Genomic DNA, 25,926 nt, shown 5'->3' with positions numbered 1-25,926 from the left:
AAAAATGATCTAAGATGCAGGAAAAAAGTACTCAAAGATGTTCTTTGAGGACAAAGGCGTGAAAGTTCTCAGCCAAAGAATAAGAAACCAGAAAGTTTTGTTGTAAATCTAATGGATGTTACAGTAAAAAAAATTTAATTCAGAATCAGTGTTACTCCGTTTCTGAACTTAGCCGAATCCAGATCTTCCAAAATATTATATCTTTCACAGCGGAAAATTATTGCATGCGTTTTTTTTGTTGCATATTTTACTCTGTTATTTTACCATTTACATTTGAAACTATATATAATAAAAATTATATATAAATACAAATGATATGGATGTAACGGGGAGAAAGACGAGAATCTACGAGTATATATTGATACGTGAAGCAAAAACTTTGTACACCTTTTTATGAAGATTGCGCAGACGGAGGACTACGCACACTTATACCTTATTAACCGACTTCCAAAAAAGGAGGAGGTTTTCAATTCGATTGTATTTTTTTTATGTATATCACTTCAGTACTTTTGACTAGGTGGACCGGTTGGGATAAAAAAAAAATTTAATCGACAGGTGGTGCATATAATTTGGTCACATTTAAATTAATTTGAGATCTAACAACTACTTTTCGAGTTATATCTAATAATGCGTTTTTACTTGACTATTTTTTCGTCGACCTACGTTATATTATACCGCGTAACTTTTTACTGGGTGTACCGATTTTGATGATTTTTAATTTAATCAAAAGCTAATCTTTATCATGTGGTTACTTTTAAATTTCATCGAGATCTGATTACAACTTTTTGAGTAATCTTTAATAACGCGTATTTGCTTGACTATTTATTCGTTTGCCTATGTTGTATTACTTGTCGATGTAATTGAAGTCGTTTTTTTTTCGTTTGTGAGCAAACGCAGTTATACAGAAAAGGAGTGCAGAATGCTATTTTTTTTTTAATTATGCATAAAAAATATATTAAGTTAATAAAAAACATTACACACGCTAACATGTATTTGACACTCGTACGCATATACTGACGCCGCGTTGGCGCAACGGTTACAGCCATGGATTGTACCTGTTGCGCTGGCGGTTGCGGGTTCGATCCCCACACACGAAAAACATTTGTATTGGCCATACAGGTGTTTGCCGTGGTCTGGGTGTTTGTGCAGTCCTTGTGGGTCTCCCCACCGTAACTCGGAGAACACGTTAAGCCGTCGATCCCGGTTGTTATCATGTACACCTGATAGCGATCGTTACTCATAGTAGGGAATATATCCGCCAACCCGCATTGGAGCAGCGTGGTGGATTAAGCTCTAATCCTTCTCCTTTATGGGGAAAGAGGCCTATGCCCAGTAGTGGGATATTACAGGCTGAAGCGTACGCATATACTCTTTTGTTTATTATTATAGAAGTATGTTCTTTGACAACAGGACCTTAATAATGCTTAAACTTATAATTTAAATTAATTATGGTCACTAATTAGTTTCGACCACTGGGCGACCACTGTCATTATATTTATTAATATTATCATTGTATTTGATACATAATGGAGCCTTAATTTGTTAATTAAAACTCAATATACTTTTAAATTTAATTTTAAATTTAATTTTTGCTTTTAATACGATGTGACATGTTGAGAAGTTAAATTAGGAAGGGCCGGAAAAAGTTATAGATAATACAAGATTATGCAAAAGACAATGAAATTCTACAAAGGAACTACAGATAATAATTTTACAAGAAATAATGCAAACTACAGATAACAACTAATTAATTAATATTAGTTATACTACAATTATTCTACAATTAGGTACTACTATAAAAAAATATATGAACTAAATTGCCTTGCGCGGCAACATCCTCCCGCCTCGTTGAAAGGAAGCTCTTTCAACCTTGAAGATCTTCAGCAGTTGGTAGAGGACAGAGGCGCACAAGTGGCCGCCGTACGCAGCCTCTAGTGTTGGACAAGTCCGCGACCCTGGATACGCCGTCTGGACCCGGGAACAAACGCGTCACTCGCCCAAGCCTCCAGCACAGCGGAGGGACGTGGTCTTCATGGATGAGAACCAAATCACCGACGTTCAGCTTGGCCTTGTTGGTTCTCCATTTGGTTCGCTGTTGTATTTCTGAAATGTATTCCCTCTGCCATCTTTGCCAAAAATGCTGATACATTTTTTCTATGCGTTCATATCGTTGCAGGGTGTTCTCGTTGTGGTTGTCACACGCCTGTGTCGGCGGCGCAGTCAAAGGTCTTCCGATTAGGAAGTGTCCTGGGGAGAGGGAGAGGAGATCGTCAGGGGATGATGACATGGGACATAAAGGGCGACTGTTAAGTATCGCCTCCACTTGCGTAAACAAAGTTAAAAGTTCTTCGAATATGACATGACTGTTGCCCATGACACGTTTTAAATGGTATTTAGCGGACTTAATGCCACTTTCCCAGATCCCGCCGAAATGTGCCGATCGACTTGGTGAGAATACAAATTTAATAGTTTCTTGAGTGGCAAAGTCAGACAGAGACTCCTGATTGGTTTTTAAAAATTGCCCTAACTCTTTGGCAGCGGCGACAAAATTTCTACCATTATCGCAAAATATTTCCGCTGGCTTACCTCTTCGTGCAATAAACCTTCTAAGCGTCATTATAAATGCATTTTTGGACAAATCACTTACGGCCTCTAAGTGGACGCATTTGAAACGTAAGCAGACAAATAAGCAAAGGTAACATTTTATGAGTTTACTGCCACGACCTTTACGGTTTAATATTTGAAAAGGACCGGCGAAGTCCAGACCGACGGAGATAAACGGGAAATCTGGGTTAATTCTCTGAGCTGGGAGATTACCCATCAGAGGGCACAAAGTTTTGCCGCTAACGCGTCGGCAGCGCGTGCAGTTGTCTACCGTGCGCCGAGCGAGTCGCCTTCCATTTATAGGCCACACTCGTTCCTTGACTAGGGACAACAACAATTGAGGTGGCGCGTGCATATTTTTGTTGTGCTCGTGAACAAATATAAGTTTTGTAAGTCGATGGGATGCATGGAGTAAAATTGGGTGTTTCTTTTCGTACGAGTAATTAGAGGCATCGATTCTGCCACCGACTCGGATTAACTTCTCGCTCATAAAAGGTGACAACGATAAAATTTTAGCTTTGGGACTTAACAATTTATTTTTACTAAGAGTTTCGTACTCTGTGGGAAAAGAATCGACCTGAGCTATTACACATAGTCCGTTGAATGACTGGCTCAGCTCATCTACGGTTAAATTTCCCAGCCGTTTATTTTTAGTGTTTCTCGAATTATAAATGAATCTGTGAACATAAGCAAAGGAACGTTGAAGTCGATTGAGTGAAGAATAATTTTCAAAATTAATGAATGGTTCCGCAACAGTAGCAGTATTTGATTTTATTTCAGGAATTACAATGTTTTTATTGCATTTTAACACGGGCCAATGATTTTCATGTTTAACTAAAAATTTAGGTCCGCACCACCACAGATCCAGGGATTGCAGGCTAGAAGCATCTACACCACGGGAGATCAAATCAGCCGGATTTTCAGCAGTGGGTACGTACCGCCAGGTTGATGGGTAAGTTATTTCTAATATTTCTGTGACACGATTTGCCACAAATGATTTTAACTGTGTTATATTATTTTTCAGCCAAGCCAGAACTATGCTCGAGTCAGACCAGTAAAGCACGCGATCAGGTTTGTAACGCAGCGAGTCCAGTACAGCTTTGCTGAGCCTCGCAGCCAGCAGTGCGGCACAGAGCTCGAGACGTACTATCGTCGTGGGCTTCACAGGTGAGATTTTAGACTTACTGCATAAAAGTTTTACAGTGACGTCACCGTTTGCAGCAACAGACCTCATATAAACGCAACTGCCGTAGGCGACTTGTGAGGCGTCGCTGAAAACATGCATTTCAATTGATTTTGGTGAGTCACATATAATTGGCCTGGTTATATTCAAACCTTGAATAAAAGGTAAGTTGTCAGCAAAACTATTCCACTCTTCTTTAATGATATCTGGGACTGGTTTTACAATTACTGACTCACTGAGATGCCCTAACTCGGCATATTCACGAATAAATTCCGAATATTTAGACTTTAACGCCGGATTACGCTTGAATTTGCGTTCTAAATTTAAGAAACGTTTTTTCGCTAAATTATACGAATCCCCGAGACAATCAGGAGATTCGGTTAAAGGCAATTTGACTTCAAACCTGCCGTTACTCAAGCGTACAGTGTGAGTCATGAAATGTTTCTTGCATTCTTGCTCCTTTGGGGTAAGAAATGGTTTATTGGGAACCTGTTCAACCTCCCAAAATTTAACTAACAAATTCTCAATATTGTTTTCTTTATTACTATTTTTAGATATTGCATTAAAATTACAATGAATTCTTCTTTTGTTATTTATTACATTAATTGGACCTGATATTAACCAGCCTAACCTTGAATTTCGCAAATGAGGATTTTTAGGCCCCAAGGAGTGGTGTTCACTACCCAAGAGGTCCCAGAAAATGTCTGCTCCAATTAAAACTTCAATTGAAGCCGGGTGATTAAATTCAGGATCTGCCAATGGTAAATTTTTAGGAATATTAAGATTTTTAATATCTATCGCGCATTTAGGTATATTACTTGTAAGCTCCTTTAGAACAAAGCATGATAACTTAACTTTAAATGAATCATTTAATGAATTTATTTGAGCGATACAGCTTTCAGTTATGTTATTGTTGTGATTATTACCGATACCTATGACCTTTAGACAGTCACTGGGGTATGATTTTAATGACAATCTTTCTTTTAAAGATTTCGTGATAAAGGAGGACTCGCTACCACAATCTAATAGGGCACGGACCTTTTCCTTTTCATTAGTGCTAGGGTTCACTACTTCGATAACCGCTGTGGAGAGAAGTACTTGACTGGACCCTAAATTGGAAACATTAGCCGCAGACGAGACTGAGCTTACAACAACTGAATTATTGACAACACTCTGTTTAGATTCATGCAACAAACTATTGTGTTTTTGCTTACACTCTCGGCACGGACCGAAGCGGCACTCGCTTACTGGGTGGCCTTGCCTGAGACAATTGGCACACAATTTGTATTTGGTCACGTCTGCTAACCTATCTTGGATGCCCTTTTTAATAAAGATAGGACATTCAAAAACCTTATGATTTTCGCTGCATATAATACACACAGAAGTGAATGACTTGACTTGATTTGAATTTAAAGAGCCTTTTGTTTTTTGATTAATACCTACAAATGATTTTGTATGATTATTTCGTTTATGATTATTGTTACTGTTATTACTAGGGGTAGGTGCAGAGGGCGCCGGCCGTGAGATCACCGGTAAGTATTTAACATTATTATCATATTTATTACGATTCAGTGCCTCTAAGACATCAGCACGATCAATTAAAAATTTATGAAATTGATCCAAAGTCGGGACATCATCGAGAGTGTTACGGTACTCCTCCCACTTCATCAGAGTCCGGCTGTCAAGCTTAGAGGACAACATAAAAATTATCAAGATATCCCATCTATCAGTCGGCTGGCCTAAGCTAGCCAAGGCACGTAAGTTCTTAGTCACATGATCAACCAAAAAGCGTAAAGACCTTTCAGACTCTCGGGTGTGAGCTTGTATATTAAACAAAGAACTTAAGTGATGATTAATTAATAATCTTTTGTTATTATAACGATCTCCGAGAAGCTGCCAGGCCTTCGCATAATTAATCGAAGACACTTCCAGATTGGATATAATCCGGGCTGCATCCCCTTCCAGATAGGATATAAGATAATGAAATTTGTGTATAGGTTTTATACGATCATTGTTGTGAATTAAATTTTCAAAGGTATCACGAAATTCAAGCCAGCGGAAATATGCACCATCAAATTTAGATATTTGAATTTGAGGTAATTTAAACCCTAGATCCTGATGGTCGTGAGAACACTGAGCCTCAACAGCGATTGAGTTTCGTCGCTCGGTCTCAAGATTATTTTGCCTATCAAGTATGGACTTAGCCATAGCTATGTTTGAAATTATATTATTTTCAGAGGCCTCACGCTCATCAAGCTCCGTAGACAAATTTTCAGAATTAAGAATCTCAATCTCACTTTGTATTTCATCAAACTTCAACGATAAACTCTCAAATTTATTTAACTTTAAACTTAACTCGGCAAGGGATATATTTGAAATCTCCTCTTGCGCATTAATTGTAATTAAATAATTTTTAAATTTAGTAATCTGTCCCCTAATTGAACTTCTCATTGTAATTAAATTGGTTAATTTTTCTTGATGAGTGAGACTTGAATGCTTATCGGGCTTAGACATGTTTAAGCAAAATAAGTTTCAAAAAATAGTCAAGAAAATATAATTTAAAAAAGTAGGTATTCTCACGCTCCTCAATAGGTCACTGGGAAAGTGGCAGGACAGCTGATCGAGATCATTAACTCGTAAACAACTTGTCTATCCTGGAATAATTCAAATATTTTATGTAGATATTTAATAACAATCTAAATATTTTAATATGATGCAATAAATTTTTGTTAATCACAAACAAAAGGCTAATTTTATCTAACTATGCATTAAATATCTTGTATTATTACTTATTATTGTTTAACAAGAAATTTATATTATTAATTAACAAAGAAATGTAACTTTATAACTTTAATTTTATTTAAAAGAAAATGTATTATAATTTATAACTATTTAATTACTGTTATAAACATGGGCCACCATTTATTTAAACAATTAGAAATAAGACTGTAGATTTAAGAGAAAAATAAGTTAGATGCTTGGTACTTGTTGGTTAAAGTACTTTATTGAAGCATCTTTTAATGTATTTAACGCTGATTTTGTAAATTAATTTTAATAATTTACGCAAGCGGAGTGATATTAACACTAAATATGTAATTTTAAACCTTCCAAAAGAAAATTGTTTGCAATTTTGACTAAAGGATAGGTAGGTGAATTGGTTAGGAAGAACAAAGGATGGACACTTATCTTTGCAGACTGCGCCGCACGAGTTGGTACTTTAGATATACCATGCCTCTAGCTTCATCGTAGTCCAGATCAGTTTTGCTCCAGCCTTAATATTTGTTCTATTGTTCCATTTGTTCAATCTTCTTGCCTTTGTTGCATGCGCACCACGTGGCGGTGCCGGTACGATTTGTGTTATTTTTGTAAAATTTATGCAATTATTGACGGATTCCCCTCATGGGCCACCAATTTATGTATTTGATACATAATGGAGCCTTAATTTGTTAATTAAAACTCAATATACTTTTAAATTTAATTTTAAATTTAATTTTTGCTTTTAATACGATGTGACATGTTGAGAAGTTAAATTAGGAAGGGCCGGAAAAAGTTATAGATAATACAAGATTATGCAAAAGACAATGAAATTCTACAAAGGAACTACAGATAATAATTTTACAAGAAATAATGCAAACTACAGATAACAACTAATTAATTAATATTAGTTATACTACAATTATTCTACAATTAGGTACTACTATAAAAAAATATATGAACTAAATTGCCTTGCGCGGCAACAATCATTAATATTACAATGACGATTTAAAATCACTAAACAATTATATAATAAAATTAAAGTGATAAGTAAAAAATAACGTAAGATTTACCATTGTGTCATCTGGTCTCCGATATCTTGAAACATACAATACTAAAACATACAACAAAAATCATTTGTGTATACAATTTTTAACATCCTTAGCATCGATCATATACTGATTCTTTTTAAACTTATCTTATAAATTAGCGGGCAATCTGAACTGACGTCGGGAGAAGAAAAAGCGTAAATCATTTGTCTTAATTTGGTAAAATCGTTACTTAACAGCGCGACTAATTTGGTTTATTATCACTTTGAGTACATCGTTGTCTGAACAAGTTTTTATGTTAAAATTTACGTCCTATAATCCATCAAAAAAGCTACGGATTAGAATACTTACGTATAAAATATCATTTGAAAAATTAATTTGACTTTTTTTATGTATATAATATATGTATATCAAATAATCGTATTGTTTTTCATTCTCCTTTTTTAGAGGACCTTTGTGTTGTTTAACTGTATTCATTTATTTGTATCGAAATTCGATAAATATTTTTTTATAATAATTTGTAATATAATTATAATATAATATAATATAAATTGTATATAATAATTGTTAATATAATTCAAATTTAGTCAAATATAAGATCTATACCATTTTCAGATCTACGGTTTATATAGACCAAGTATTTGTTTCCTTTTATCTTTTTCCAGTCATTCGTATAACCTTTGATTATCGTGAGATTTCCATTATAATTGGATCGGATTAGGCGTTCTTGAGTGAATAAGGAAAAATAAACAGAACCTTTTTCTTTCTTTTAATGAGGAAGATTTAATATTAGTAAATCTTTTTGGTTACTTTGGAATCTTTGTCTTATTTCTCTTTGCATAAATGCTGAAGGATTGAACAAAAATATTACCATTCTTGTAATCTAATATATAAAATTCTCGTGTCGCGCTGTTTGTCACCAAGCTCCTCCGATACGGCTGGACCGATTTTTATGAAATTTCGTGTTCATATCGGATAGGTCTGAGAATCGGCCAACATCTATTTTTCATACCCCTAAATGATAAGGGTGACCCACCCCTAAACATATTTTTTGACAATGTTTTTTAATTTATATTTTACTAGCGACGCGCCCCGGCTTCGCATGGTTGCAAAGACTATCAGTGTTCCTCTACTATATTATGCATGTATTTATATATATCATCCTTCCTCTAGAATCACTCTATTTACTAAAGAAAACCGCAGCTAAATCCGTTGCGTAGTTATAAAGATTTAAGCATACAGACAACTGGAAGTGACTTTTTTTTAATACTATATAATGATTGTGATTTGGCATTAAAAATATATACAAACCTAAATTTTAACTTTTCTACCACCAACACCATATTTTTTAATAGCATTTAGCGGCAAAACATCGTTTGCCGGGTCAGCTAGTGTTACCATAAAATGGTATTACGCTTCAGCCTATAATATCCCACTACTGGGCATAGGCCTCTTTCCCCGTGTAGGAGAAGGATCAGAGCTTAATCCGCCACGCTGCTCCAATGCGGGTTGGCGGATATATTCCCTACTATGAGTAACGATCGCTATCAGGTGTATATGATAACAACCGGGACCGACGGCTTAACGTGCTCTCCGAGGCACAGTGGTGAGACCCACAAGGACTGCACAAACACCCAGACCACGGCAAACACCTGTATGGCCAATACAAATGATTGTCATGTACGGGGATCGAACTCACAACCGCCAGCGCAACAGGCACAATCCATAGCTGTGACCGTTGCGCCAACGTGGCCAAATGTTATTAGTTAATGTTAAAAAAATCGAAATCAAAAATCATTCCATTCAATTAGGGTTCAAAAGCACTTTTAATTATTCATTTACAAGTTATTATTATATTCGTGTTCAGTAAATTAATTATAGTTAAATTGAAGCTAGCAAATGCGAAATGTAGATTCTGCAGATAAGAATCGACGAGAAACTCCACATTTACTCTTTAAAAAATTGCCAATCATTATAAATTTAGTCACGTTTTGTATGAGATACAGCCAATAAACGAATTCTTTATCACGAATATTATCTTGTACCTTTTTATATTATAAAGTTCAAATTTATTTCATAAAACAAAAATGACATTGATTTGACAAGTTTGTAGAATCAGAAACCTTAAATTAAATGTTGATTGATTGATCTACTAACAGTAATTGACTTTTATTAAGTGTTGATACATAGTATTGTTGTCAATGCTTCTATGTATAAAAACAATATTTCCTGAACTCATTTCGCTTTTCATTTAGTAGCAAATATCTCAAGTTAAATTAGCTATTAAATTATCCAAGAGCGGTATTATCTTTGATAAATGACGTCATAGTTCATTTTTCATTACGCCACTTATCTACTCGTTGCAACTTCTCACATTCCATTATGAACTTATGAAGCTAACAATAAATAATTGTTTCCTAGCAAACGAGATTTAAACTGCAGTAGAGCACAGTAGAAAATTTTGTGCTTAAATATAGACCAGCCCGGCTGGAGAAGTACCTCGACCTTACAGAAGATCACAGCTAAATAATACTGCTTTTAAGCAGTGTTGCGTTCTTGTTGGTGAGTAAGGTGACCAGAGCTCGGCAATACGCCTGCAATGCTTCTGGTGTTGCAGGCGTCTATGAGCTACAGTAATCCCACAATACTACAGTAAGCAATATGTACATAAGTATACAATATATTTGTGATTTTATTTGAATTCGTTTTATCGGGATTTATACCATGTACCTTTTTATCTTTGAGTCTCCGATATTTCGGCGCAGTTGCATGCGCCATGGTCACGGTGCGCATGCAACTGCGCCGAAATATCGGAGACTCAAAGATAAAAAGGTACATGGTATAAATCCCGATAAAACGAATTCAAATAATGTTAAGAACCATGGAAATTTAAAACAATATTTGTGATTTATTTTATTCACATTTTCAAATTAATTTCTTTTCGTTCTGACTCAATGTTCTTGTAATTAGACTCATTATAATTCTAGTCGGGTTCGTTTCAAACGCTTGCAATTTTTCATACTTGCGATACATTTTTTACTTGCCATTTTTATGCTTGTTAAAAAATAAAAATAAATAATAAATAGACAAACACTTCACACTCAACGGATTATTTATAATATGGGTTAAAATTAAAACACCCCAGTGTTTAGTTGTGGATAAAATTTATCATAAAAATATGTTAGCAATAGACTTTAACAGCAGGAGGGAATAGGTCTATTTAGTTTCTTCTCAATTAATACAACCCTCAGATTAATATTTGCGAATAGAAATATCTCATAAATATAGTGGATTTCGATGGTAAAAAAGAATAAAATGTATTAAAAACTTCTATCTGTTGGATGCCGTCATCCGTCAAAAAGCGTTATACAGTTGTGCCTAATTAATTAATTTATTAAAAATTAATTTATTTATTTCCACAAATAAAAATTATTATTGTATAATAACATTTACCAGACGCAGTTTTGTATAGATTCGAATAAATTAATTGAATTAATTTCTAATCACTTAATATGTATATCTATACAAATAAATAAAATTGGAGCGTCTGTTTGTAATATTAAAATAACTGCTTTTTACTAAATGCATATGGATGTATACACGGTACATATACCAAAATAACATTTTTTACAATTTTTGTCTGTCTGTCTGTTTGTTCCGGCTAATCTCTAAAATGGCTGGACTGTTTTTAACGAGACTTTCACTTGCAGATAGCTGATGTAATAAGGAGTAACTTAGTCTACTTTTATTTTAGACATTATTATTTCATTTTATAGCTCTGCGAACTGAACAAAAACTTTTTTGTTAAATTCCACGCGGATGCAATCGCGGACACAACTAGTTAAAGTAATAAAGTAATTCAATGTTAGATTCAATTAAAGAGTAATGTCTAAAACCGCTTATAATGCAGTTATTACTAAAGAACATCTTCTCACTATGAAATCGGTTAGAAATTCAGGCTGTCTGCCACATATGACATTTCAACTTGACTTCATTTAAAAAGGCTTTCCGCCGAGACCGCATTCAGAATAGTAAAAAATTCTCTCATCATACCATTAACATGCATAGGCAAAGTTTTAATTCAATTTTTTATATATTTTATTGACCGTTTGTTCATTTCATGGTTCATGCAAAAATATAATGAATTTTTTTTTATTATTAAAGTTTTTATAAAAGTTTTGATAAGAAATGCAATAAAGTGACATATGTCTGTCAATCATAGGACACGTTTTTTTACCGCTTGAACTAAACAAATGATGGGCGATTAGTACAACAATTAATACGTAGTACTAGAACTATAGAAACTCGTCCCGTCTTTGTACGGGTGTAATACAAATTAAGAAAAAAATCCTTAGTTAAGAAAATTGCTACCATACTAAAATTCAAGATATTCTTAATACTGTATCGACTGGCTTTTGCCAATTCACTCGAGGATGTATAACTAAAGTAACTATATATAACAAAAAACCCGACTTCGTCAAATGATAAAAAAAGCATGATATAAAAAATAAAGACTTAAAAGAAAATACTAAGTCAGTCGTTTATAATGTTTTAAAAATTATATTGAAAATATTCCATTGATTGGGATAGTTTTAAAATGTATATACACGTGAACTAACCAAAATTTCTTGGCAAAATAGAAAGCATTAACACTCGAGACCCGTTCTTCAATAAATCAAATATTCCTGAAGAAAATTTAATCCAGTAAAATTTAAATGCGACCCAACCGTTAAGCCTTCTATTTGCAAAGAATTTTTTGTTTGTTTACTTGTTTTTGCGATGTCGGGTAAAGAAGGTCAAAGCAATCGAATTGTCTACAAATTAATTTAAATCGTACACCAAATGATTTTTGTTTATATATACATAAAGGCATATATATATTACATAGAGACATTCACAGGTTATATGGTGTATGCTCTGTTTGATGCAAGCCGCCAGTAGATACATATATCATATAGCGTTACGATCCAAGAAATACTACATATTCTGATTTCCGAACTAAAATAAGTGAAATAAATTTGATTTCTCGAATACACGCAAGTCACACACACTTCCGAAACATTACGTGAGTATTTTACAATATCTATTGAAGGTAGGCCTTAGGTAATTTTACAGCGATCTAAGAATCCCATATGCGGTAAAACTACTTTATATTCAGTCTGCAAATAGTACACAGCATTTTGAAATGAATTCTACGTGTATTAGCAATGAATATCTTATTGTACTATACTATAGTAGTATTATAAGGAAAGAATAATAATAATAATAATAAAAAGATAAAAAAAAAACAGAAATTGTACCATACATTAGAATAAGAACCGGTCGGTGGACTCACGTCTCTTTTTGGATACATTAAAAACATAGTCTAACTTGAACAGCGATGTTGCTGAGTAACGCCTACCTTGAAATAAAAAAAAATAAAAATTGCATGTTTTTAGAATAAAAAAGGACATGGGTTCATAAGCCCGTGGATGTATATCACTTGTATAAAAAAAAAATATATCTTATAGTATATTTATTACCGAACAAAAATTTAATTTCCTGAAAATTCATATATTTTAAACGTGGAAATTCGTAATTTTAATATTATACGTCTATGATTTTTAAGGCAATACTATTAGACATATGATACTAGGCTAGAGAAATGGTGATTTTGGTTTTATTATCTCAATCTCAATACATAGAAAACAACACTTTTCAGAGTTACATGGTTCAGCTTGTAACATCTTCATTCATTGGTGACTATGGGCAACACACATGACACATGAGTTCATGCCATTTTTGGCGCGAATTTGTGGAGGCCTATGTCCAGCAGTAGACTGCGATAGGCTAAAGTGATGATGAAGTGATGTATGTTACCTTTGAACTTTTGATTAGTCGGACTGATTTTGATGTTTTTTTTTAATCAAAAGGTGCTATGTGTAATGTGGTTCCACTTCATTTTAATTGACATCTGAAAAGTATGTTTTGACTTATATCTAATAATGTATATTTACTTAACTATTATTTCGCCAACCTACGTTGTATTATAACGCATAACTTTTCACTGGGTATACCGATTTGGATGATTTTTATTTTAATAAAATTTCATGCTTGTGTGGCACCTTTTAAGTTTTATCGAGATCTGATGACTACTTTTTGAGTAATCATATATAACGCGTATTTACTTGACTACATTTTAGAAAACCTACTTGTATTACTTGTAGATGCAATTGTAGTATTTTTTTTTTGTTTGTTTGCGAGAAAACACAACTATAATAAGCTGACTCTATTATTTTACAAACCTACAAATCCATTGGGCTTCATCAACGATCGAGTCGCACAGCAAAATATGCAAAGGAAAATCACAAGCTTTTGTTCCTTATTTTTTAAGTTTCCCGGAGCGTGAACGGCTAGATAGGATTAAATTGGTCTATTGTCGACTTCGAAAGTGTCCTGCTAAAGTTTGAAAGTATTTTATTTAAATATATTCTGTTATCAGCGTAAGAGAGTGAGTAAGTTTTTACGCGTATAATTTTATTTAGCAACAGTTGGACTATCTTTAGAAATTTCGTTTCTTCATCACTTCAGCCTCTCACAGTCCATTGCTGGACATGGCCTTCTTTAGTTTGCGCCAAAATATGACGTTAATTCATGTGTTTTACCCATAGTCACCACGCTGGGCAGGCGGGTTGGTGACCGCACCGAAGACGCTGCTGCCCGTCTTCGGCCTGTGTATTTGAAAGCCAGTATTTGATAGTTATCCCGCCATCGGTCGGCTTTTTAAGTTCCAAAGTGGTAGTGGAACTGTGCTATTCCTTAGTCGTCTCTTACGTTAGCACGCAGCATTTCATTTCTAATACCCAATGGTTTCAATACTGTGCATTAAAAAAGATCTCTTTACGATTTTATCCCGACTACTAACCGACAAGGAGGAATATTTATTACTTTACTGTATCAATCTTCGTAAAAACAATAAGCCTACCAGGCTGACGACTTAGTTAGACTTGACAATTAAATTCACTATTATATAAGCACTAGCTGACCTGGCAAACTTCGTATCGCCTTATTTTTTTTCTTAAATATAATAATAACATATATCAAAACAAAATATACCCTATCTTTCAAGTTGGATCAAACTGCACACGGTGTGCAAATTTGATTAAAATCGGTTAAGTAGTTTAAGAGTTCATCGCGGACAAACATTGTGACACGAGATTTATATATATTAAGATAAGATGCAAAATTAATATCATTTGATATCAATTTGTAAATGTGGTTGTCGAAAAGCCTATGCATAAATTAAACTAGCTAATAGAGGTGGCCGATACGTAATTAGTTTCCGAGATAGGCGCCTGGGGACCATTTAGTATACAGAGTTTATTGTACAATATAGATTTCCCGGTATACCTAAATAAACGATTTTTTTTTATCTTATACATAAATAGCTTATAGCTTTATAGCTCTGAGCTTCAACAGACCAAGTATGTAGTGTTTTAAGAATCTTTATTTCCATCAATATTAAAATTCACTAACAATAATTAAACAAATTTAAGCAAATATACTTACATATATATAATATAGCTTTTGTTGGCCTACTATAATAATATGTAAAAAAATAAAATAAATCAACAAAAAATATTTACGAGAAAGCAATTTTACTGTAAACGAATTTTGCAACAGAATAAGTACTACTAGATTTCCGAACACCTTCGCTATTTATAGAAAAAAAAAATTAAATTAGGTTAATATTAATAAAAATAGTGTGATTGTATTTTTTACGTTTCGTAATTTTTTATTCGTCTTTAAAAACATAATTATACAAAAATTTAATAAGGATAAAAATTTAATAACCCACCGGCAGACATACATATAATAAAATGGTAGGAAAGTAAAAACTGTACATTGAATATTTTTTTAAAAGAATACTTGGAGTGTGATCTACAATCGATACCGAAGCCAAAAATATAGTTTTTAGAATTTTTGTCTGTTTGTCTGTTTGTCTGTATGTCCAGGATAAACTCAAAAAGTACCGCATGGATTTACTTCAAATTTGGCACGAATATTATTAAGAAGTCGGGTCAACATATAGGCTACATGTTATCATGCTATCACCTACCGGGAACGAGCAGTGAACCTTTATTTCCTCAACGCATTCTGTAACAACGTGTAATGTGATGTATCATATGCAATGTATCATATTTGAATGTTGTTATTATTATGTTAATAACCATGCTATATAAGCTAGCTTCACACTATAAAAATCACGCAATATATGTAACTAAGCCAATAAACATAATTAAATGAATATAAGTAGACAAGACAATTTTAAAGCAACGCGAATCTATGAGATTTTTCTGTAGATATGAAATGTAAAGAAGAAGATGACGCAGATGACGTCGCGGGCAGCAGCTAGTAATCTATATAAATAAAAATTAATGTTTCTAAGCGCTTATCTCGAGAATGACTTCACCAATTCGGCAATTTCTTTTTTTATGTTTCTTAACGCCCATGGAAGGTTTTAATTCTCAAGAAAAAAATTACAAAAAAAATTTTTTTTTTTACTATTTATTGTCTTTTGACAGAATGAAGTCTGTCCGGGCAACTAGTATAAAAATAAAATTGTTACAATTTTTCTTAAACCATAACACCACTAAAATATATCACAAACCATTTCTTGGTCATTGGGTTTCGATTTAATATAAAGCTCGAGTTTCTCCAATTACGGTCAAGAGTTCAAGTCAAGGTTACAAACATTGATTGTATCCAGTTTATACCCAATAATTATCCAGTTCACGTGTCATTGTATCCACGGTATTGAATTCAATTATTCAGGGGCTATAAACAGCAAATGAAGATCATTTTAGGCTACTAGGTCCGTGCCTAATGTTACGAGCGTGTTCCTATTACTAAGTTTACATTGTGCGTTCAAATTTTATTAGACTCTAGCATTATTTTGATCGAAAACAATGATCATAAGGTTGAAAGATAAATAAAAAAATTAAAAATTTTTTGACAGCTTTTTTTGTTTCTTTAATTATCTGTATGCCCAATGTAGACGTGAGCAGGTTGAACCTGCGACCAGCAGCGCAACAGCTACGAGCCAATACTGTGGTCCTTGCACCAACGCGTCGTCGATCAACTGACAAAACGCACTTTTTTCTTGAATAATTCAAAAATCAACAAAGTATCAAATGATATATATTATAAAAATCCCAGTAAAAGTTACAAAAAGCCAGATATAAATGTTTTATATATCCTTCTGATACAGAATGACGATATTGTATTTTCAAAGCCGAACTTGGTATAAATGTTAACAGTGTTACTATTGTGTTAACCAGGATTGGAACTTCTGAGAGTCGATTTCTTATTATATTTTCAGGCTAGCTGTGCCTGCGATCTCGTCCGCGTTTTGGGTATTTACATGTTCAATGTGATTCTTTAAATTGGCATAACATAGCATAACTTATAATTGGCATATTTATGAACCGATTGACGTGAAATAAAGCCTAAATGTTGTGTGGTTACGGCAGTAAGAATATAGCCACCCCCTCTCTTTCCGTGGGTGTCGTAAGAGGCGACTAAGAGATAACACAGTTCCACTACCACCTTCTACCTTAAAAAGCCGACCGATGGCGGGATAACCATCTAACTGCTGGCTTTAAAGTACACAGGCCGAAGACGTGCAGCAGTGTCTTCGGTGCGATAAAGTCAGCCCTGCGGTTACCAACCCGCCTGCCCAGCGTGGTGACTATGGGCAAAACATATGAGCTCAAGCCATTTTTGGCGTGAACGTGTGGAAGCTTATGTCCAGCAGTGGACTGCAATAGGCTGAAATGATGATGATGAATGATGAAACCCTAAATTTTAAATGAATCCTACCACTATACAATAATTAAAACTACATCTAAATCGGATAAGCCGTTTCTAAGATTAGCGTGCACAAACGCACAAACAAACAGACAAAAATTCTAACTATCACTGTTATGAACCAAATGTAGCAACACTAAACTATTATATTATCTATGACAGTTAGTATAGGTTACGAAATGGTTTTTATCTATGAGCTGTCATTCGTCACTTTTTGAATTTAAAAATTTGCATCGTTTTTCCGGTCTCCGTATAAAAGTTACGCTTTTGTTTGTACTTGTTCGTTCTCGCGAAAAATTATCGCCTTTTGTTGATCGAACCATCCTTTGTTGTTTGAAGTAATTTAATTGTTAATAGCAAAGTGTATTCCTTGTATTCCTTGTTGAATTATTGTGAAAAACGTGAGGGAACTACGCCGAACAACGGCCATTTTGATTGCTGGTTCCTGCTTCAGCCCGCCACTTCAGTTAAGTATAATTGATTAGCATTAGACGTAATGATTGGCCAATTATAGTTTGATGTTAATTAAGTTATACCTGGCGAGGCTTCACCGAACAGTATTCAGTGAAACTAAGGTAGGATTTTTATTTAAGACATTGAGTGTTAGCTCTGCGTACTGCAGACAATTGTTCGTCCCGTTCGTACCTGAGATCACGCTTCCACTCGTTTCAATATACTCCAGGTCGGACGTAACAAGTTTTGGTAGCAGAGCGTGGTTAACTTATTGTTGCTCAGTTTATTATATTGTATGAATAAGTTAGGTCACAATTTGTTTAATTCTTTCTTTATTAAAATATTATATTTAGATACTTAAGGTCTAATATTTGGATTTGAGTTAATAACAGCTGTTGTCTTATGCTTTATTGAAGGTTAATTTCTTATAAATACTCTTGTTTGTTAGTATAAGATTAGAAATAGCTGTTTAAATGGGTATTTATCAGTAAATTCATTAATTTGTTGAGTAAATTGTGTTATTGCTTTGAATCTAGTTTGTTGAAATATTAGATTAAAAAACTTAGTTTTAATTTTTTCTTGTATTATTACTGAAGTTATTTAAGATTTGATACTTGATTTCAATTCAGTGATAGCAGTTGTTTCATTGGAATTAATTTGATTATTGTTTGTTGTTACTGTTGTTATATCTGTGCCTTTGAAGATGACTTCGACCGCGGTCACCATGGTCCGTGAATCTTGTTCAGGAATCACAGCTCAACTGAGATGGTTCAGTTCAGCGGTCGCCTTGGTGAATAGGGAAGACCGCACGGAGGCCTTAATAGACAGGTACGAGAAATGCCCGGCTCGACTTGAACAGGTCGAGACTCTGTACCAGCGCCTCCTTCTGCACCTTGACGATGTGCCAATGGAGTCGCTTCCGAAGGAGCGACGGGAGCAAGTCCACGAGGACTACGTCCAAATTTTGGGCCTCGCCGATGAAATCTCCCAACGCGCCCGGGAGATCTTAGCCTCGCGCGCCGGAGTACCGCCTACAAGGGCCTCTTTGAAGACTCCCGTGGGCCTTTTGACCCGACTGCCTAACCTGGATCTCCCCCATTTCGATGGTCGACTCGACGCGTGGATGGGTTTCATCGGCCTGTTCGAAAGCCTTGTGGACTCTAGGGAGGATTTGAGCCTGTCCCAAAAGCTGGCCTACCTGCTCTCAGTGCTGGATGGAGAGGCAAGAGAATTGGTGCAGCACCTCCCGATTTGTGAAGGGAGCTATGCGGTCGCGCGGTCATTACTCACCAAGCGCTACCAAAACCAGCGCTGTCTGGCCGATGCTCATATCGACCAGATAATGGACATTCCTGTCGTGAGTAATACCGCCCAGTTGAGGACCAAGATGCTTAACCCCCTCGTTGCAGCTACCAATGCTCTTAGCCGCTTGGGCCTGCCGGTTGACCAGTCGTCATACTGGTTGGTGCGTATTATGCTCAAGCGGTTGCCGGTGTCCCTGAGAGCACGTTTTGAACAGGCGCACACTAGGGATGAGGCATCTCCTCTCCCTAGTTATGAGCAATTGTTGGCGTTCCTGGAGAATGAGTGTCGCATGGGTGACGTTATGGATGCGCCGGTGGGACTATCAAGCTCCGGACCCACCAACAAACGGCGCACTGCTCAAATGGCGCCAAAGGGAAGGGCGTCCCCCCGCTTTGCAGTCGCGCAGGCTGCGCGACCGGTCTGCCGGTTCTGTAAGTCCCGGGGGCACCGAACGATGCAGTGCCCGGACTTTGTAGCGTTGCATGTGGCCTCTCGTAGGCGGATTGCTAAGGCCCGAGGCTGGTGTTTCTCCTGCCTGGGGGACCACTTTCAGCGCGCTTGCCCCGACATGCACCCGTGTCCTGTTTGTGGAGGGCAACATTTAAAGGTGCTGTGCGCCAACGCAAATGGCCGCCGCGACCACCCGGGGTCGCCTTCGGGCGGGTATGAGAGCGGACACCGGGCTCAGTCCCGCAATTTGGAGTCCGGCTCACCTCCCCCCCGCCACGCAGATTGTGCTGCTGTGGATCGCCGACATGATTCGGCGCGCAGCCCCACGGGCGGGTATGGAAGGGGGCCTCGGGTTCAATCCCGCACCTTTGTGCCCCGTTCGCCCTCACCGCACCCTCGTGACCAATCACGGTCACCTCCAGTCATTTACCACGATTACCGTGACGCACGTCCGGTACGATTGCCGTCCCCCCCTCTGGCGGAGCGTCCCCGTTTGGAGCCGCGCAACCCTCAGTACGGACGCTCCCGGCGCTACGAACCGCCGACTATGGCTCGTGGCAGTCGCCATCGAGAGGAGGGAGAGTTTAAACCACTCCCTCGTTTTGACGTGCCGTCCCGGGACAGCGGCGAAAGATCGCCGCCACGCCAACATTAGGATGTTGGCGTCTGCCCCCGCTATGCACCACCCCCTTTTGAGACCGTCCTCTTGCCCACGGCCTATGTCCGGGTCTGGGGACGGACGGGCGCCTCGGTTGTAGTCCGAGCAATATTGGACACAGGCTCACAAGGGTGCATAGCCTCGTCTTGGTTGGTGGAGCAGACTGGCCTGAATATTAAAAAGTATTCAGATGTAATAAGAGGTGTCGGGAACGCCCCTGTAACCACGGTTGAGGGCCACGTTTCGTTTGAGTTCTCGCCTTCAAATTCTCCACGCCCGACGCTGAGATCGTCGGCCATTGTGATGGAGAACATCTTGGGCAGTCACCCGCAAGTTCGGTTGTCTGCGGATGCGGTAAAATTGACCGCCGATTTGGACTTGGCTGACCCTAAATTCGACCTACCTGGCACGGTCGATTTGTTGCTTGGCGCCGATGTACTGGGCAAAATATTACTCGGTAAGGATCGTGTTTTGCAGCCAGGTGGCTTAGTAGCCCTCCGGACCATATTTGGGTTCGCATTGATGGGGCCTGTATTGAGGGCTCCCCCTCCTGCTGAACCTGGAACGGCTTTGATGGTGGGCTCCGCCCTCTCTGACGCCGTGCAGAGATTTTGGGAAGTGGAAGAGCCACCACAAGCACCCCGCTCTGATCCGGAACACGAGGAGTGTGAACGGTTCTACAAGAGCAACACCAGTTATCTTCGTTCTGGCCGGATCATGACAAGATTGCCATTTCTTGCCGTACGACCGCCCCTTGGCGACTCGCGGCCTACTGCAGAGAAGCGTTTGTTGGCAATGGAACGCCGCATGAGCAGGGACCCGCTACTCAAAGAGAAGTATATTGACTTCATGCGGGAGTATTAAGATTTGGGACACATGTCTGTGTCAAAATTTGATTGGCGCTCGATGGAGCATTTTTTCCTCCCGCATCATGCTGTGATAAAGCCGTCAAGTGGCAAGCTGCGCACAGTATTTGATGGTTCTGCGCAGACCACATCGGGAGTGTCCTTGAACCAGTGTCTTCATTCTGGTCCCAAATTGCTTAAGGACCTTTGTGACGTCATCACGCGGTTTCGGCGTCACCAATTCGTTTTCGTAGCTGACATCAAGATGATGTTCAGGCAAACGGTAATCCACCCTGATGATCGTCGATACCAGCTGATATTGTGGCGGGAAAACCCGCAAGATCCCATACTTGTCTACGAACTCAACACGAACACATACGGGCTGCGGTCTAGCCCCTTTTTGGCCATACGTTCGCTTTGGGAGCTCGCTGATCGAGAGCGTATGTCGTTTCCTCGCGCAGCCGCCATTTTGAAGGAGGACCTATATGTTGATGACATATGCACTGGTGCGTCCACGGAGAGAGAGGCTCTCCTTTTGCGTGACGAATTGATTGGCATCCTAGCCTCCGCAGGATATGAATTGCGTAAATGGATCTCCAACTTACCTGCGCTCTTGGATGGGCTACCTGATGACCACCAGCAGGATCCTCACCTATTTGAGAACCGTGACAATCCTACCATGATGACAGTCCTTGGAATACAGTACAGACCAGTCCAGGACATCTTCACGTTCAACGTCGATTTGGATTCGCCTCGCACTTGGACGAAACGGCTGGTTCTGTCGACTGTCGCGAGAACGTTTGATCCCAATGGTTGGATATGCCCAGTCATATTCTGGGCCAAATGCTTCCTGCAGAGACTTTGGACTGCAGGTCTTGGATGGGACGAGCCACTCCGCGAAGCTATTTTGAAGGACTGGCTCCTGTTTGCTTCCTCACTGCCTGCTATCAATATGATATCGTTGCCCCGTGCTATGCTTCCACCAGGGAAGCATACAGCGTCCCTTCATGGGTTTTCGGACGCTTCGGAACGTGGGTACGCAGCAGCCGTATATTTGCGCACCGTGACCATGGATGGTCAAGTGAAGGTGTCATTGGTCATGGCGAAGAGCAAGGTCGCGCCTCTTCGAACTACCTTGACAATTCCCAAGCTAGAGTTGTCAGGGGCGGCCCTTCTTGCTCGCCTCTTGAATCACGTCATGTCCACCTTGTGCCCGTCAGTTAACATTGAGACAGTCTATGCATGGACTGACAGTCAAATTGTCCTATGTTGGCTGAAGACGTCAGTCCACACCTTAGAGGTGTTTGTTGCAAATCGGGTCTCTCAGATCCAGAAATCGGAAACCCCGTTAATCTGGAGGCATGTGCCTGGCGAAGTCAACCCTGCTGATTGCGCATCACGGGGATGTATGGCCCCCTTTTTGGTTGAGCACTCCCTGTGGTGGGGACCTGAGTGGTTGACCAGGTCAGAATCTAATTGGCCGCGAACACCGGCCTTGGATACTGTCACATTGCCTGGGTTGCGAACCCTTGCGATTGAACGGCGGGACCATCCGTTCGACCCAGATTTCCTAATGAATCGCTACAGCTCATTAGACAAATTACTGGGGGTCACCGCTTGGATCAAGCGCTTCACCAGAAATTGTAGACACCCACAGAACAAATGCTTGGAGGCGTTCTTATCGCCACAAGAGCTCCAGGATGCTCTTCTTCATTGGGTTCGTTCTGTGCAAGAAGAGAACTTTGAAAATGAGATTGATATTTTGAGAAAAGGCAAATGTAAGCTGTCTGGAGCCATTTGCAAACTGAACCCCTTTTTGGACAGTGCGGGTCTTTTGCGAGTCGGAGGGCGTCTAAGGAACGCAAACCTCCCGTATGGAGCTCGTCATCCCCTCCTGTTGCCCAAAAGTGGCCACTTAGTGAGTTTGTTGGTGACTGATCGTCACATCAAGAACTCCCACGCCGGCTGTAATGCCTTATTGGCCATTTTACAACGAGAATTTTGGATTTTATCGGCCCGAAGGACGATCCGTAGTGTGGTCTTTCGCTGCATGTCTTGTTATAGACTCAAGGCCTCTACCATGCAGCCTATCATGGGTGACCTGCCGTCGGATCGGGTCACAGAGACAAGGCCCTTTGCTGGAGTTGGGACGGACTTTGCAGGTCCCTTTTCGGTTAAGACCTCGACCCTCAGGAACAGTAAAACGGTCAAGTCCTACCTGTGCGTCTTTGTTTGCCTGTCCACCAAGGCGGTACACTTAGAACTAGTCTCAGCCCTCTCGACAGAGGCCTTTGTTGCGACGTTAGATAGATTCGTGTCACGACGAGGACTACCGTCCTTGATTCGGTCGGATTGCGGCACCAACTTCAAAGGCACAAATAACTATTTAAAAGAGATATATGAATTTTTGGCGTCTAATGAGACTGAGATTGCGTCTAGACTAGCTAGTCGCAGAATAACTTGGAAGTTCAGTCCCGCGTCATGCCCCCACTGGGGAGGAATTTTTGAAAGTGTTGTAAAGGTTGCCAAAACACATTTGCGACGAGTAATTGGCGAGTCCGTATTAACATTTGAGGAGCTCGCAACTGTGTTTTGCAAAATTGAAGCCATGTTGAATTCACGCCCGTTGTGCCCGATCTCTTCAGACCCTAACGATTTGGAAGCCCTCACACCGGGCCATTTTTTGATTGGACGGCCGCTGAACGCCCTGCCGGAATACCCCTATGTTGATGTGAAACTCAATCGTCTCTCGCGGTTTGAATTGATCCAACAACTCACTCAGAGCTTTTGGAAACGTTGGAATTTGGAATATTTGCATATTCTCCAGCAGCGCGTTAAGTGGACTGACAAGACTGATCCACCGCATGTTGGTGACCTCGTTCTGGTTAAGGACGCTAACTCACCGCCACTGTGTTGGCGCAGAGGGCGCATTCTTAACCTCGTCTTTGGAGCAGATGGAGTGCCCCGTTTTGCTGAGGTTCGGGTGGACGGTTCTGTTCTGAAGAGAGCGGTATCAACCTTGTCACGACTGCCAATTGATTAGCGGCCAGGTAGTCCTGGCCGAGGCGGGTAGATGTTATGAACCAAATGTAGCAACACTAAACTATTATATTATCTATGACAGTTAGTATAGGTTACGAAATGGTTTTTATCTATGAGCTGTCATTCGTCACTTTTTGAATTTAAAAATTTGCATCGTTTTTCCGGTCTCCGTATAAAAGTTACGCTTTTGTTTGTACTTGTTCGTTCTCGCGAAAAATTATCGCCTTTTGTTGATCGAACCATCCTTTGTTGTTTGAAGTAATTTAATTGTTAATAGCAAAGTGTATTCCTTGTATTCCTTGTTGAATTATTGTGAAAAACGTGAGGGAACTACGCCGAACAACGGCCATTTTGATTGCTGGTTCCTGCTTCAGCCCGCCACTTCAGTTAAGTATAATTGATTAGCATTAGACGTAATGATTGGCCAATTATAGTTTGATGTTAATTAAGTTATACCTGGCGAGGCTTCACCGAACAGTATTCAGTGAAACTAAGGTAGGATTTTTATTTAAGACATTGAGTGTTAGCTCTGCGTACTGCAGACAATTGTTCGTCCCGTTCGTACCTGAGATCACGCTTCCACTCGTTTCAATATACTCCAGGTCGGACGTAACAATCACTGTTTTGGGTGCTATTTGCATTGATAAAGGTGCCAATAATATTTTTTCTCATATATCTTCCACGTACAAACAGCGCCCCGTTATATTTTTATTATATGTCTTGATGATGTAGAGTATCATCGGTTAGTTTCAGTTTTAAAACTTAAAACTAGAACTAATTAGATTTACTACGATATTTTTTAAATATACTCATGATCTTAATTTACGATATCGTCATGTAACAAAGCGCTTTTTTTTCAACTTTTTTGTGCTATTTCATCATCATTATGTTATTCATTGTTACCAGTATCATAATTTACTAATCCTTTTTTATCGTGTGTTATCCCTAAATTTCCCTCGAGACCAGCAATTTTTTGATTGAGATTGATGAGCATAAACTAAGTTTACAACAAAATATTAAAAAAAACGTCCTGTAGTAAAAGTGTAAAGATCCAAAATTAAAACTCAAGTTCGTTTCCTCGGTCCTAATGATCTATCTTTTAAAACATTTTATTTCTAAAAGAGTTGTTCAAAGCAAAGGTTATTTCTATGTAAACAATTTTACTAAACACAGTAATTATTTTTCTCAAACAAAAAAAAAACTTCTTAACGACTTCAATTAGACGCCGCGTTGGCGCAACGATCACAGCCATGGATTGTACCTGTTGCGCTGGCGGTTGCGGGTTCGATACCCGCACATGACAAACATTTGTATTGGCCTTACAGGTGTTTGCCGTGGTTTGGGTGTTTGTGCAGTCCTTGTGGGTCTCCCCACCATGCCTCGGAGAGCACGGTTAATCCGTCGATCCCGGTTATTATCATGTACACCTGATAGCGATCGTTACTCATAGTAGGGAATATATCCGCCAACCCGCGTTGGAGCAGCGTGTTGGATTAAGCTCTGATCCTTCTGCTACATGGAGAAAGAGGCCTATGCCCAGTAGTAGGATATTACAGGCTGAAGCAACGATACCAATCAAATCAAAATGGATAAATGGAACTACACAAAAAGCACTACCTTTCCAATAAAAAAGAATAATCCAAATCGATGAACCTAGTAAAAAGTTAACACATATAAAAAATACAGTTGAATTGAGAAGCTCAACGTTTTTAAGGCGGCTGATAACAAGAATAA

At 38.4% G+C, this 25,926-nt stretch overlaps 4 protein-coding genes across 4 annotated transcripts; 2 read left to right on the top strand and 2 right to left on the bottom strand.

The window, feature by feature from the left end:
• Positions 1-1,581: 1,581 nt before the first annotated feature.
• On the bottom strand, positions 1,582-2,340 carry LOC123656345. Its single transcript, XM_045592041.1, has one exon. It carries the CDS (start codon positions 2,285-2,287, stop codon positions 1,865-1,867), a length of 423 nt encoding a protein of 140 aa, XP_045447997.1. The 5' UTR covers positions 2,288-2,340; the 3' UTR covers positions 1,582-1,864.
• Positions 2,341-2,843: 503 nt separating this feature from the next.
• On the bottom strand, positions 2,844-5,995 carry LOC123656554. Its single transcript, XM_045592224.1, has 3 exons — positions 4,388-5,995; positions 3,543-4,276; positions 2,844-2,925 (listed from the first exon to the last, which is right to left on the bottom strand). The coding sequence occupies exons 1-3, from the start codon at positions 5,993-5,995 to the stop codon at positions 2,844-2,846; spliced, it is 2,424 nt and encodes an 807-aa protein (XP_045448180.1).
• Positions 5,996-20,608: 14,613 nt separating this feature from the next.
• LOC123656553 lies at positions 20,609-21,169 on the top strand. Its single transcript, XM_045592223.1, has one exon. The coding sequence runs from the start codon at positions 20,609-20,611 to the stop codon at positions 21,167-21,169; it is 561 nt and encodes a 186-aa protein (XP_045448179.1).
• Positions 21,170-21,181: 12 nt separating this feature from the next.
• LOC123656552 lies at positions 21,182-24,193 on the top strand. Its single transcript, XM_045592222.1, has 2 exons — positions 21,182-22,928; positions 23,796-24,193. The coding sequence occupies exons 1-2, from the start codon at positions 21,182-21,184 to the stop codon at positions 24,191-24,193; spliced, it is 2,145 nt and encodes a 714-aa protein (XP_045448178.1).
• Positions 24,194-25,926: the final 1,733 nt, after the last annotated feature.

Source organism: Melitaea cinxia, chromosome 9 (genome assembly GCF_905220565.1).
Source record: "Melitaea cinxia chromosome 9, ilMelCinx1.1, whole genome shotgun sequence".
NCBI lineage: Eukaryota > Metazoa > Arthropoda > Insecta > Lepidoptera > Nymphalidae > Melitaea > Melitaea cinxia.
The sequence above is the reverse complement of the archived record's forward strand: the minus strand, read 5'-3'. Positions and strand labels throughout refer to the sequence as shown.